General features: G+C 40.4%; 1 protein-coding gene across 1 annotated transcript; it reads left to right on the forward strand.

Moving 5' to 3' along the window:
* The first annotated feature begins 12,279 nt into the window (after window positions 1–12,279).
* On the forward strand, window positions 12,280–15,034 carry LOC135553945 (somatotropin-2). The gene is made up of 6 exons (XM_064985899.1): window positions 12,280–12,365; window positions 12,822–12,961; window positions 13,100–13,216; window positions 13,668–13,823; window positions 14,267–14,413; window positions 14,639–15,034. Exons 1-6 carry the CDS (start codon window positions 12,356–12,358, stop codon window positions 14,699–14,701), a joined length of 633 nt encoding a protein of 210 aa, XP_064841971.1. The 5' UTR covers window positions 12,280–12,355; the 3' UTR covers window positions 14,702–15,034.
* Window positions 15,035–16,015: the final 981 nt, after the last annotated feature.

The raw sequence follows: 16,015 nt of genomic DNA on the forward strand, positions 1-16,015 counted from the left end.
GCTGGTGCCCAGTCCTAGATCTCCGATGGCAATTAGGGTCAGAAGTCAACCAGCTAGTGCATGGTACACACTGTAGGTACCATTCAGCCGCTCTGATGAGACATAAAAATGGCAGCCATAAAACATGACACCATTTATAACCCCACCACATGTCTACTACGAATTAGGGGCAAATATCAAAAATATATAGAAAATATAAAATACTTGTGGAGTGAAGCTATGATATACCTTACACTCTTAGAAGTAAAAGTGCCTGGAAGAAACTTTTGGGTTCAGTAAGGGGAGGGGTAAAAATGTTTTCCTTTTTAATCATTTATTGTAGAGGTGGCCTCTTATCATATTGGAGGCGGGCTTTCAGATAATTATTTATCATCGCCCGCGTAAATGTCATTCCTGTTCATCATATTAAGTTTGTACACTGCAAATGTAAATGTTCCTTGAATATTTATGCATATTACATATTGTGATATAACATGAATAATATTAACATTGATGATTGCATACCGTAATAAAGTGGTAACTATTACAACTTTGGGATTTGCATAGGCTCTTGAGGAACTTATTGAAGCTACAAAATTGTCAGTGTTCAACCTTAACATGTGATGACAATACAACTGAACAGATGAACAGGAATGACATTTACTCTAACGGGTGCTCCCCCAGAGATAAAATTTAGCATAGTTTTGTTTGAGAAAATCAATTTTTATTTACAAATGTAGGAACTGGGATCTACAGTTTGAACCCCTGCTGTCTCTGGCTCCACACCCACCCTGCCCGGCCATCGAGATGTGTGAAAGTTAGTGTATAAGCTAATGATCCATCATATATGACATTCCTGGGAGTGTGTAAACTTAAATTTTGTATTACCATATAAAAAAATGTGTTCTCTATATTTACTTGAAAATGTATAAATTGACCAATTCGGCACATTTGGGCAGACCTTATACAAAATGTTGTCCAGTATTGCAACGCTTCACTGGATCAATCTGAAACTTTGCACACACACTGCTACCATCTAGTGGACAGAAACTAAATTGCGCCTAAACTGCAATATATTATGGCCTTTCTTTTGCATTGCAAAGATGATGAAAAAAATGTGAAAACACATGTTTTTTTTGTTTGTATTATCTTTTACCAGATTTAATGTGTTATATTCTCCTACGTTAATTTCACATTTCCACAAACTTCAAAGTGTTTCCTTTCAAATGGTATCAAGCATATGCATATCCTTGCTTCAGGTCCTGAGCTACAGGCAGTAAGATTTGGGTATGTCATTTTCGGCAAAAATTGAAAGAAATGGTCCGATCCTTAAGAGGTTGTTTAAGAAAACAACTTTAAGTAACAACTAACTCTTTACGTTGATCTAATTCATAATATCTGTATATCCTAGGCCTATTTGCGGCAGCTTGGATATGTATGGTCCACCGGGAGCAGATGAAACCTTTCCAGAAGTGACACTGGATGGCAAACTAAGATCTGTTTGCTGATAGACAACACCAGACGCCGTTTCCTTTTTCCAACATCAACCCCAAATTGTTTGGTTGTTTTTTTTTCAGATGTCAGGAGCAGCAGGAGTGAAATTAAACAGTCTCAAATGTTAATAGGAGAGATACTTGATAGTTGTCTAAAATAGTTATTGGAGTCACTTCTAAAAGGGACACGACATGGCACTATACATTAACTTTGCACTTTCAGGAGAAGGTGGGCAGATGGGTGGGTGATGGTGCATGTAATAGAGACAACTGGAATCGGGATCATTCAACTCTACCCCTCCCCACGCCCCCCTTTCCTATTCATAGAATGAGTTAGAAAAACTCACCCCTGTGGCGTGGTAAGGGAAACATAACCATTCATTAATGTGGAATGACATTGAACTCTTCCCGCTGCTTTGTAATCCCCATTAGTTGTTAAGGAAATGCCTGGGTGATTATCCAGCTAGCTTCCTACTCTACCACGTGACTGACTCCCTCCCAGCTCCACCAACAGTGGCATCAGAGTTTCATAACATTCAGGGCTCAGTCCTTGCATTGCATATCATTGTATTTGCAGGTTCGAGAAAAATGGCCTTTTGTCAAATCATTTCATGCAATTCTACATAATTTTACATGACATGGAGACATTACAAGTGTGTTTTTAAATATTACACAAATGATCAAAATGACAGTCCACTCTGACATATTGAGATCAATAAAACAGGCCTGTCTTAAATGCAACCAATAGCATATAGGCTAAGGAAAAATAATAGAGGCACAGATTGTACAATATGAGGAAATTATAGTCCACCAACTTTCCAGTGGCACTCACTCATACACCCAGTTTTTTGTATTTTGAAATATTGTGAAAGACCTTTTAACTGCTGCCTTCTGTTCATTGACAGTCACATTGACAGCCACAAATCAACAATCAGGTGTTTGATATTTCCCGCATGCTGCCCAATTGCCGGATTCCCAACTGTAGGCTTTTATGCGCTGATGATGAAACAAAACACAATCAACAGCATTTTAAAAAAGAAGTTATTGATCATCTGTGGCTAAATTATGCTCTTTGGTGTAGTGTTTTCAACAATTTCATTTATTTCTGTACAGACAGGCGTAATTATATAATTAGGAACATTTATATAATGTATCTGCAGTACTTCTAGAACCCCTTACCACAGCATATGTTTTCTTCCATGCGATGTTCTCTACCTGTTACGAGGTGCGGCGCAGGTGAAACCAAGAGCAGACTCAGACAAGGAGACTGGGATAAGGTAACCAAGGTATTTATTGAAAAACAGGGGGAAGATGGGGTGCAGGCCAGGGAAAGCTTGGGCGGGTTACAGGGAACCAGGTGCTGAGGCTGAGGCTGGAGTGAGGGGAGTTGGGGCTGGATAAGCAGGTCTGGAGAGGAATCCAAGGAAGCAGTAGAATGGGGGGTCCAGGACAGGGTAGCAGGACTGACGAGATGTGGGATTGGAGATAGGGACCAGTGTCAGAGCAGACAATACTGTAACGGAGAGGAAAACAGCGTCAGGCAAGGGAAAACAGGCACAACGGGATAACAGGATCTATGCAGGAACAAATGGCTAAAACCGGAGACTGACTGAGCAGAGGTTACGATCTGGCAGCATGGAAGTGGCAGGGCTGAGTATTTGTAGAGATTTCTTGAAAATAGAACAGGTTGCAGCTGGTGGGGATCTGCTCTGCCTCCAGCACACCTGTCTCCACCCACACAATTATTCAATGGATTGTGGTCAGTAACGAAATATGAGGTTATTGCACAGGCGCGCCTACAGTACTGTTACAATAATATTTAAAATAGTCTATCAGCAAGTAAACTATTTATGAACAAATGTTTTTATCTAATCACTGTTTTTTCCTGTTGAGCCAATAGTGGCTTCAGCTATATCGTTTATAGAAACGATGTAGGCCTTATGAACTTTTTAACCATGGTAACACAGTTTCTATCAGTGGTGGGAAAAGTACTCAATTTTCATACTTGAGTAAAAGTAAATATATCTTAATTAACAGAAAATAAAGTGAGAGTTACCCAGTAAAATACTACTTGAGTAAAAGTAAATATATCTTAATTAACAGAAAATAAAAGTGAGTTACCCAGTAAAATACTACTTGAGTAAAAGTCGAAAAGTATCTGGTTTTAAATGTACTTAAGTACAGTGGTAGAAAATGTCCTAAATTGTCATACAAAGTAAAAGTAAATGCTATACATCAAATTCCTTATATTAAGCAAACTAGACAGCACTATTTTGTATTATTTTTTAATTATGGACAGAAAGGGGCACACTCCAACACTTAGACATAATTTCCAAACACAGTAGTTGTGTTTTGTGAGTCTGCCAGATCAGAGGCAGTAGGGGTAACAAAGCGTTATATTGATAGGTGCCATATTTTTGTCCTGCTTGAGCATTCTAAATGTAATGAGTACTTTTGTGTCTCAGGGAAAATGCAAGGAGTAAAAAGTACATTTCTATATTTAGGAATATGTAGTGGAGTAAAAGTAAAAGTTGCCAAAAAATATAAATAGTAAAGTAAAGTACAGATACCCCCCAAAATACTTAAGTAAAACATACTTTTCAGTACTACGTAAGTACTTTACACCCCTGGTTGCTATGTTGATAAGGCTAATAAGAAAAGATGAAAAATGTGTTGATAAGGCTAATAAGAAAAGTGTACAAATGTGTTTTCGAAAACGGCTGTGCATCAGAAAAAAATTGGAATGTTCAGGAAAACATTAGGAAAGGTCATCAAGTAGGCTATATAGGCCTAATTGTGTGTGTAGAGAAGAGCTGCATTACTTTCTATTTACTAGACGAATGATCAGGAGTACTCAACTTAGCTAACGTTTCCCGGCCTAAATGTAACCAAATATCCAAACGGAGATTCAGTAATTTTTTGTTGTTGTTGCCATTGATTGATTTATAAAGGCGAACTCCCATGCTTGTCTCAATCAAACCATCTACTTACCATCTAGTTGACCACACACTGCAATTGCTTTACATTTATTATAACGATTGGATGACTTTGGGAGTTTCAGGTAACCACGGTTCTATGAACTAAGCAATACATTCAGTAAATATGTATATATTATTTATTTTTTTCAGCAGCAGCGCAAAAGATTTCGGGCTGAATAAAAATCATTCAGGGCTAAAGCCCCAAAAGCCCAGTCCTGGTGACGTTCCTGTCCATCAACCAACCAACATGTTTATTGATTGGATAACAAAGTATGGGGACAGGAGACCTCGCAGGGTATCACAGCACATTTACTGGAACCTGCAGGACACTCTGGAAGACATTGGACATGTGCCAGCAAATACCGAAGCCTGGTAGTCTTCCCAAACTTAAATACGCCCCTGAATGGTATCCTCGCTTAGGATGCCGAGGGTGACAGTGAGCACTGAGCAGCGGAAGCATATTCTCTGACAGGCGTCTCTATATAGATCTTGTAATTTTAATGACCTACTGCTTGCCTTGCTGCTCCTCAGCTCTCTGTCTAGATTTCGATAGGGGATTCTATAGTATCACATCCTCATATTCTATTCTGCTGAAAGATCTTAATCAAAGTTCAAGACGTAAGGTGGTAATAGAAGTCATGGTGGTTGTGAAGCATTGGCGACCCGTCATTCAGGTCAGGTGGTACAGAGCCTCACCTGTTTTGACCCCATATTTTTAGCAATTTTGGGGTTGACTTGCCTATTTTGCATGTTATGTTTGGCATTAATACGTGTCACATATCAGTTTGCAAACAATGTAATTTTTTGATATATCATTGAGTTAATAAAACCGCATACAAACATGGTCTCTTTTTTTGTTTTCTTGAGTGAGGCAGCTCCAAAATGTAGGTGTTTCAGCCTAGCTCAGTGCTTTCTGTGGTGGTAGGGCAAGTCACCAGAAAATACAGAGCATTGCGCCGTGATTGGCTCAGTGTTCTGTCACTCATGAGGACAATACGTCACTGCCAAGTCTAAGGGTAGAGCTAGAAAATTCAAGCCCCTTGGGTGCTGCATAGAGTTACATTAGAAGTGCCCATCCAAGAAGGCTCAAGGTCATTGGCCACAGATAAAAAGACATACAATTATGTCAACAATAGCTTTGATTAGACATCATCATGAATCAAGTCGACAATCTACTGGAAAATCATTTTTAATCATTGTCATATGAAGAGAAATAATGAAGAAAAAATATTTATAAAACGTACCAGTGCTCATTGGCCATTGGACATTAACATTACACAAGAAGTTAGAAATCGCAAATTCAACAATGAGTGGTTTGGAAGGTGTAACAGCTGTTGGAAGAAGAGGACCAAGGTGCAGTGTGGTATGTGTCCATATTTATTTAATGAACACAGCAATAACAAAAATAACAAAGAGAACGACCGAAACAGTTCTGGCTGGTGCAGACACTCAACAGAAAACAACTACCCATAAATCATAGTGGGAAAACAGGCTGCCTAAATATGGTTCTCAATCAGAGACAACGATCGACAGCTGCCTATGATTGGGAACCATACCAGGCCAAACACAGAAATACATAACCTAGAACAAAAACATAGAATGCCCACCCCAACTCACGCCCTGACCAAACTAAAACAGAGACATAAAAAAGGAACTAAGGTCAGAACGTGACAGAAGGAATCAGTGGCTAACTGCAAGCATTGTAAAGCAATCATTAGCCTGCTATTCAGTGGAGTGGCTGTGTGGTCCCAGGTCTAAGATTAATAAGGGTCTCATTCCTTAAAATTATAAACATTCAACATTGTCCATGCTGTCAATGAAGCATGATTTGTACCGCTCTCAGAATAACTGTTAACTTGGAACTGCAAAATCTGACTTGAGTGAGTTCAAGACAACTGGGAACTCGGGAAAAATGAGCTACAACTGGTAAAATACGTTTTGAACTTTCCTCCAACTCAGAATTTTAAATTCAGAATATAGTGCAATTAATGTATTGTTTAGTGTTGTGTTGTAGAATGGCTTTGCCCCCCCCCTCCCAAAAAAGGTGTTTGCCACACCAAGATTTACATGCTAAAATCACCACTGTTGTGAAGAATCAAAATTCAGGTTGGATATTATCTTTGACATTCACTCTTTGGATTAGAATGTTTAATAGGTTACATTTGATCAGGATGAAAACAAATCTCATGATTTAGGGTAATAGATGGTCGAACGTATGTGGACACCCCTTCAAGTTAGTGGATTAGGCTTGTTCAGCCACACCCGTTGCATGCGTATAAAGTCGAGCACACAGCCATGCAAACTCCATAGACAAACATTGGCATTAGAATGGCCTGTACTGAAGAGCTCAGTGACTTTCAACGTGGCACTGTCATAGGATGCCACCTTTCCAACAAGTCAGTTTGTCAAATTTCTGCCCTGCTAGAGCTGCCCCAGTCAACTGTAAATGCTGTTATTGTGAAGTGGAAACCTCTAGGAGCAACAACGGATCAGCCGCGAAGTGGTAGGCTTCCATGGCCGAGCAGCCACACACAATCCTAAAATCACCATGCACAATGCTAAGTATTAGCTGAAGTAGTGTAAAGCAAGCCGCCACTGGATCAATGGAAACACGTTCTGTGGAGTGATGAATCATGCTTCCCTAATCTGGCAGTCCGGCGGACGAATCTGGGTTTGGAGAACGCTTACATGCCCCAAAGCATAGTTCCATCTGTAAAGTATGATGGAGGAGGAATAATGGTCTGGGGCTGTTTTTCATGGTTCCGGCTAGGCCCCTTAGTTCCAATGAAGGGAAATCTTAACGCTACAGTATACAATGACATTCTAGACGATTCTGTGCTTCCAACTTTGTTGCAACAGTTTGTGGAAGGCCCTTTCCTGTTTCAGCATGGCAATGCCCCTGTGCAGAAAGCAAGGTCCATACAGACATTTTTTGTTGAGATCGGTCAGGAAGAACTTGACTGGCCTACACAGAGACCTGACCTCAACCCCAATTAACACCTTTGGGATTAATTGGAATGCCCGACTGTGAGCCAGGCCTAATCGCCCAACATCAGTGACCGATTAATGCTCTTGTGGCTGAATGGAAGCAAATCCCTGCAGCAATGTTCCAACATCTAATGGAAAGCCTTCCCAGAAGAGTGGAGGCTGTTATAGCAGCAAAGAGGGGACCAACTCCATATGATTCTGTAGTGAGATGCTCGACGAGCAGGTGTTCACATACTTTAGGCCATGTAGTGTATACAAATACTGAACAACTCAATATGTCAAGAACAGAAACTACAAATCAATATCAGGAGCTGACATTTGATTTACATAAGAGTACTCACAAGGCAAAACCCTGCCTGCTGACCATGCACTTATCCCCTCTCTCTCTCTCCTTCATGTAGCTCCTGCTACAGTCTCTGGCACAGGGGACTGAATAGCATAGAAGGCATGAAGACATCTTGGCCTGGGACCAAACACTGAGAGACTCTAGGGACCAGGGAGGACCGCTCTTTGCCAGGGGATGCGAGGGTGGGGGAGTATTGGTGTTTGCTACGGGGGCCATGGGCTTTTCCGCTCCAAGTCATTGTCAGGGTTTGAGGTTCAAGTTTCGGATGTGCATATCACCTTTGATTGCTTCAGGGTCTCAGGCTTGTTTGACACAGAGTGACGGTGGGTCGTGTACCTCGCTCATTGGTGTTGAGCAGCTGAGGCTGAACTGAGTTATATAATCAGCCACTTGCACCTGGCTGCAGTTTCATTTCTTAGAACAGTGTAGAGGTAGCTCACCTCTATCTCCTTGATGTAAATACAAGCGCTATATCTCGGTAAGTGTAACAAGACAACCCAGTGGGCACAGACGTCAGTTCAACTTCTAGTTCAGGTTGGTTCAGCGTAATTTCATTTCACAGAGAGGTATTACAGTGTGCCATTACACTTCCTACTTATAAGGTCAGTGTCCAGGTCAGTGCCCAGGCAGAGTTGGAGTGAGTTACAACCACATCACACCTGTGATTTGTGACAACCCTATAAGCACATGCTGCTGTACATAGATATACTGCACTTAGTGTAGCTGTTCTTAGTAATAAGAGGGGAATCCAGTGTGAGGAATATGTGAATCCTGGGCTCGTTTATAAACATTCTGTCCTATAGTTTTACATTGTATGTTCTATTTCTTGCTCTGGTTATCTCTCCCTTAGCCTATAAATATTGTGCACTCTTAAAGGAGCACACACTCATTTAACATGAACCTCATATACTCAGTCATGACACACATGTTCAAAGAATTTGGTAGGTTTAAGCCAAGGGAACCTTGATGGGTAGAACACTCCCCTACATGTTGTGTTATAGACGTAAATCAATAACATACAGTTGAAGTCGGAAGTTTACATACACCTTAGCCAAATACATTTAAACTCAGTTTTTCCACAGTTCCTAACATTTAATCATAGTAAAAATGCACTGTCTCAGGTCAGTTAGGATCACCACTTTATTTTAAGAATGTGAAATGTCAGAATAATAGTAGAGAGAATTATTTATTTCAGCTTTTATTTCTTTCATCACATTCCCAGTGGGTCAGAAGTTTACATGCACTCAATTAGTATTTGGTAACATTGCCTTTAAATTGTTTAACTTGTGTCAAACTTTTTGGGTAGCCTTCCACAAGCTTCCCACAATAAGTTAGGTGAATTTTTGCCCATTCCTCCTGACAGAGCTGGTGTAACTGAGTCAGGTTTGTAGGCCCCCTTGCAAACACATGCTTTTTCAGTTCTGCCCACAAATGTTCTATAGGATTGAGGTCAGGGCTTTGTGATGGCCACTTCAATACCTTGACTTTGTTGTCCTTAAGCCATTTTGCCACAACTTTGGAAGTATGCTTGGGGTCATTGTCCATTTAGAAGACCCATTTGCGATCAAGCTTTTAACTTCCTAACTGATGTCTTGACACGTTGCTTCAATAAATCCACATAATTTTCCTTCCCTATGATGCCATCTATTTGTGAAGTGCACCAGACCCTCCTGCAGCAAAGCACCCCCACAACATGATGCTGCCACTCCCGTGCATCACAGTTGGGATGGTGTTCTTCGGCTTGCAAGCCTCCCCCTTTTTCCTCCAAACATGATGATGGTCGTTATGGCCAAACGGTTTTGGAGCAGTGGTTTCTTCCTTGCTGAGTGGTCTTCAGGTTATGTTGATATAGGACTCATTTTTACTGTGGATATAGATACGTTTGTACCTGTTTCCTCCAGCATCTTCACAAAGTCCTTTGCTGTTGTTGTGGGATTGATTTGTAATTTTCATACCAAAGTATGTTAATCTCTAGGAGATCTCCTCTCCTTCCTGAGCGGTATGATGGCTGCCTGGTCCCATGGTGTGTGTACTTGCATACTATTGTATGTACAGATGAACATGGTACCTTCAGGCGTTTGGAAATTCCTCCTAAGGATGAACAATACTTGTGGAGGTCTAAAATTTTGTTTGATTTTCCCATGATGTCAGGCAAATATGCACTGAGTTTGAAGGTAGGCCTTGAAATACATTCACAGATACACCTCCAATTGACTCAAATGATGTCAATTAGCCTATCAGAAGCTTCTAAAGCCATGACATAATTTTCTGGAATTTTTCAAGCTGTTTAAAAGCACAGTCAACTTAGTGTGTGTAAACTTCTGACCCACTGGAATTATAAGTGCAATAATCTGTCTGTTAACAATTGTTGGGAAAATGACTTGTGTCATGCACAAAGTAGATGTCCAAACTGACTTGCCAAAACTATAGTTTGTTAACAAGAAATTTGTGGAGTGGTTGAAAAAACGAGCTTTAATGACTCCAACCTAAGTGTATGTAAACTTCCGACTTCAACTGTATGTATTGCTCAAAACATTATCACATATTACCCATGCAGGACATTTTCTGGAATATAGAGTATCTTTCTTCTATAGCGTGATAATAACGTTCAAGAATAATTTCCACTTCATTTGTAAATGGGCTAACCCAGATCATTTGAAACATGTTAAAACATAAATGGGTATGAGGCCATACAGCCGACTGAGTAAAATAACATAACGGAGAGAGTTGGTGAGGCTCCCCTTAGAGAAAGAACACGTGATTTCACACGTGGAAAATAAATCATATGTTTTTGGAACACTTCACACATATTACTTTACATGCTGTCACATTAACTTCCCATAAGATCACATATGTTTTTGGAAAACTTCGCAAGTGATTACATTGTTTATTTTCCCTTTATTTAAGCAGGCAAGTCAGTTAAGACCAAATTCTTATTTTCAATGACGGCCTGGGAACAGGGGGTTAACTGCCTGTTCAGGGGCAGAATGACAGATTTGTACCTTGTCAGCTCGGGGGTTTGAACTTGCAACTTCCGGTTACTAGTCCAACGCTCTAACCACTAGGCTACCCTGCCTCCCTGTGTGGATGTTGCATAAGGGTCAATAAGGGTATAAAGGAAAGAGAAGTTTAGGAACCACTGTGATGCAGTATGACTCAACCTAAACAACAACTGAACATTTTGAGTGATTTCTGACATTTTGCTACAGGCAATACATATCCCGCAACAAGGCCAGATGATGAGACGTTGGTTGATGGAATAAAATCTTTATTGATACATGCTGTACATACAGTATTTTTGATTTGCTGGACTATCAAAAACAAGTCATCACTCCATCCAGTCAAATAGCATGGCCAAAACTACCCATTGTATAATGCTCTTTTGAATGCCAGCTATCACATATTCAACAAGGTAATGTGGACAGTAAATACACTCGCAGCCGCCCATCCAAAAAAGTGATGCAGGTTAACAGATCGATTTCTGTTTTCCCCAGGAAGGGATTAGGACAGTGCTGGGCCTAGCCTGACATTTAGCACGTCTCCGTGTCCTGAACGCTGAATATGGACCTCGTTCACAACGTCTGTTGAATATGTTCACACCGGATCAGTCTTCTCCCCGTATGCCACAACGACACGTATCAACCATGATCTCATTACAGTCATGACTATTGACCAGGTAACCTTTATAGGTGTCAAGTCAGTACACCTACACCTACCTGTGTCGCATCAACTCAACACAGTAAGGTTGTGCGGCACAAACAAAGGCTTTGGGCTAGTAGCATTGTGTAGTCAAGCGTGTTATCCGCTGAGATGTGTACTTTTTTTTTAAAGGCACATCGAATCAATGAAGTAGGGCCTACACACTTGCTCCAACAGATCGCTTTATTGGGCTTCGTCGGGTATAACAAAGGCTCTCACACAAAAAGAAAAAGCGGGTATTGATCAAGTGGCTGTTTATGTTATGTAAACGAACAAAAGACATACTTTGTAAGATGTGCGTCTCAAGTCCTTGATAGGCCCTTCTCTGTGTGTCTACCTTGAGGTCTGTGCTAATACCATAGGACATTCAATTGACATTAAACAATCAAATATTGTTGCTAATAAAGAAGCAATATAATATATTTTGTCAAATAATGACAGTACCACAGAGGGACGGCAGAATAACCGGTGTTGCTGTCAAGTGACAGGGGGTGTGTCTGTCTGTGTGCGAGTGTAACTTTTGTTCATTCATTATGTCCTAGACAACAGAGGTTTGTGTCGTATGTGTTTTGACACTCATTTGTCAAGTCATCAAGTTCCTTTTTTTTTTTTAGGAGCCACCTCTTCCCGAACTCATGGAAAAATTCATGATTGATTTGACGCAATATACTGATTGTTCCATAGTCACATACAAAAACAGGTCCCATCGGCGAGAGGTGGTAAATGGAGAAAATCTCATGTTTCCTCCTGTTGATACATTAAAACATGTGTTCCCCATCTATAAAAACAGTGGCCCCAAACAAGCGGCAACATACTAAACCGACCACCACACTTTCAAGTGAAGAAATCATCCTTGGCAATTAAGAGAAAAAATGGGACAAGGTAAACCAGCTTTTATATTATTTTTTAAGTGGGAAGTCAGTGTACCTTTTAATACCATTTAACTTTAACATGTAATTACTGAGGCAGGGGCTAACAAGGCAGAGAAAGAGTGAACAAGTATTGTACTGCCATGAGGGTATAATCTACTTACACAGAACCACTTCCTTTAACAGCGTGATCTATTAGATTTACATTTGAGATAGTTAGCAGACACTCTTATCCAGAGCAACTTACAGGAGCAATTAGGGTTAAGTGCCTTGCTCAAGGACACATCAACAGATTTCTCACCTAGTCAGCTCAGGGATTCAAACCAGTAACCTTTCAGTTACTGGCCCAACGCTCTTAATCGCTAGGCTATTGATGTACAAAGGCTGAGAATATCTTACTAACCTGTCGCAACATAATTTGACTTACTCATTTTTATACATTTCTTATTTTCTTTCATCTCTCTTTTAGTGTTTCTGCTGATGCCAGTCTTACTGGTCAGTTGTTTCCTGAGTCAAGGGGCGGCGATGGAAAACCAACGGCTCTTCAACATCGCAGTCAACCGGGTGCAACACCTCCACCTATTGGCTCAGAAAATGTTCAACGACTTTGTAAGACAGCTTTTGAATCTTCTTTTGACACAGCAGATAATGTTTCAGAGGTGGTTCCTCTTCTTTGTAGACAAGTGTCCTCTTCACGCATACCGAGCGGCAAAACATTCTCTCTCCCGTCTTTGTGATTTTGTGCAGGAAGGCACCCTGTTGTCTGATGAACGCAGACAGCTGAACAAGATATTCCTGCTGGACTTCTGTAACTCTGACTCCATCATGAGCCCAATCGACAAGCAGGAGACTCAGAAGAGTTCAGTAAGTTACCTGGCTGAGACAATCCTCCATGATGCACAATTCCAACATGAATAATAGGGCATCTCAATTTGAACAATTGATACAACTTAGTCATTAGTTATTGGGCAAGCAGATCTCCGATTGTCTAAACTCCATGGGTGAATATATACTGTAGATAAGCAGAACCAGCATCATGCATGGTGGAAATTAAATCTAGCCATGAAAGGGAGTTTTAAATTGTAAAATCAGCAGTAAAATGTTGCTATACCTCAGTGCCTTCAACTAAGGTAGGTAAAAACAACCACATATCACAGTCCTTGTAAGTCAAACCCATCACTTTCTAATCGGCGGCTTCTCTACGTCTACATTCTCCAGCCATGTATCATGTAAATGATATGGCACCTCAAGCTGTACAATACAACTCAACTTCATTTTCTAATAATCTGTGGTTTCTCTACATCTACACACACAGGTTCTGAAGCTGCTCCATATCTCTTTCCGCCTGATTGAATCCTGGGAGTACCCTAGCCAGACCCTGACCATCTCCAACAGCCTAATGGTCAGAAACTCCAACCAGATCTCTGAGAAGCTCAGCGACCTCAAAGTGGGCATCAACCTGCTCATCAAGGTAATGGTCAATTACCATTTGTGGTGCCGCACTTTGTGCATTTTTAACTCAAATACTTCTAGTAAGTTGAAGTCAGTCAATGAAAAGTCATTATTACTTCAAATGTCTATGTGGTACTGGCTCAAATCTAAATGAGTCACATCAATGCAAGTTTTTAAAGTTATAACAAATGAACTTTTTACCCAGCATGCTCTACTACAGGTAGATTTTTTGGAATTGTTTTGAATATCTGTGTTTTTGCATGTACAGTACATTGAGTGATTGATTGATTGATTGATTCATCTTATGCTACACACAGATATATAACGTACATTTTTCTACATTTTCACAAAGATAAATAACATACAAGGTACCGGAATTTTGCAAACCTACTTGCAGGTCAATAAACAAGTATTGATATCCACACATCCACCCCACCATGCATCTCTCTCTGTCTCTCACAGGGGAGCCAGGATGGCGAACTGAGCCTGGATGACAATGACTCTCAGCATCTGCCCCCCTACGGGAACTACTACCAGAACCTGGGGGGCGACGGCAACGTCAGGAGGAACTACGAGCTGTTGGCCTGCTTCAAGAAGGACATGCATAAGGTGGAAGACCATGTTGCCTTCAATTGCATGTGCCTTCCTATATTTTCTACAGTGCATTGTTTTTTTGTGATCTCTATTGTGAAGTATCTTTGAGTCTTTAACCCATATGTTATTACTATTATTGTTCATTGATCAAGACTGGTCTCGAGAAAGTCCTGGTGACTTAGAACATTCACATTAAAATGTGTCAACTATAACCTATTCTTCTTGTCCCCCCCCCCAAAGGTTGAGACCTACCTGACCGTCGCTAAGTGCAGGAAGTCACTGGAGGCCAACTGCACTCTGTAAACGTTTTTGCATTTTGTTCTCTGAAATCAACTTTCTATGATATTCACTCCATTACTCGGAGCTACCATTGATCCATGGACATTTTAGATTAGTACATTTATAGAAACGCTTTTTTAGAAACGGTCTTATTTAGATATATGATTCAAGGTGGTGGTGCCATTTATGTATAAATTAATATTTAGGGGTGAAATGGGAACATGTAGAGCTCCAATCTTTAGGTATGTCCACAGATGGATAATATATTTTAGAGTAATTTCCTTTAAGTATTTTCATTCCTTTATCTTTCTGTTTGAAACGAATAGTGATTTGTTTTCAATAAACTTCTCTGCGGTACATGATCTCTTGGTTACTATTTGCTATCTTTCAAATCAACATTTTTTTTACAAGTTTCTAGCCCCAACATTCCTATTGTGTCCCTTGGACAACTTAAGGCTGGATTCAATTCGTATCGCAGACGCTCCATTGAAATGTAAAGGCTATGTTCCCTGCGTCCGTGGAGACGGCATTCACCGCAAACGCTGCATATGTCAGGCTCGTTCGGGAAATTACCTTAATTAAATATGTTACGCTGTTCTTCGGCAATACAGATTGAAAACAGCCCATAGTCACGTACATTCATATTGTATATAAATATCCCCTGTCTGTTGCGAATGTTGAATAAAGCTTAATTTGAACTTTGTCTGCTGATTGTCCATAGAGTTGGTTGTTATATAGCTCGGAATTTGAGAAAAGATATCCAAAGGAACATACATGAAAAGGCTGGTCTCCTGCAGGTGCCTAATATGTCAAAACACCTCATGTCAAAACAAAAGTCATGCAAGTGCAAGCAAGCGATAACTTGTGCCAGACTTATTTTGACAGAGAGGAAGATGGGTATGCAGCAGACCTGTTTATCGACATGTTCCTTCAGATATTTTGTCTCAAATTCCACGCTATACAAGAACCAAACCCATGGACAATTGTCAGATTAAGTTCAAATGGAATTTTATTCAACATTCATGACACACAGTGGATGTGAAGCTAGCTTTCAGGTTTTGGCAATGGAGTATTGCGCGCTGAGGACGTCAGAGGGATAGCGTCGGTGCATCATGAATAACAAGTTCCATGCATTAAACATAATGAACATTTCAGTGTTATATGAAGTGAGTTGAGTCTTAGTAGTACCAGAATCTTATATTTACAAAAGCACCACACCACCTCACATCAACTCCCACCATAACTAAATCTATGGATTTACCTTCAGTACTAGTAGCTGTGTTATAATTTACCATTCATCGTTAACGTCAATGCCATGAACAGTGGGGTACCGTGGAT

This window comes from Oncorhynchus masou, chromosome 14 (assembly GCF_036934945.1).
Source record: "Oncorhynchus masou masou isolate Uvic2021 chromosome 14, UVic_Omas_1.1, whole genome shotgun sequence".
Classification (NCBI taxonomy): Eukaryota; Metazoa; Chordata; class Actinopteri; order Salmoniformes; family Salmonidae; genus Oncorhynchus; species Oncorhynchus masou.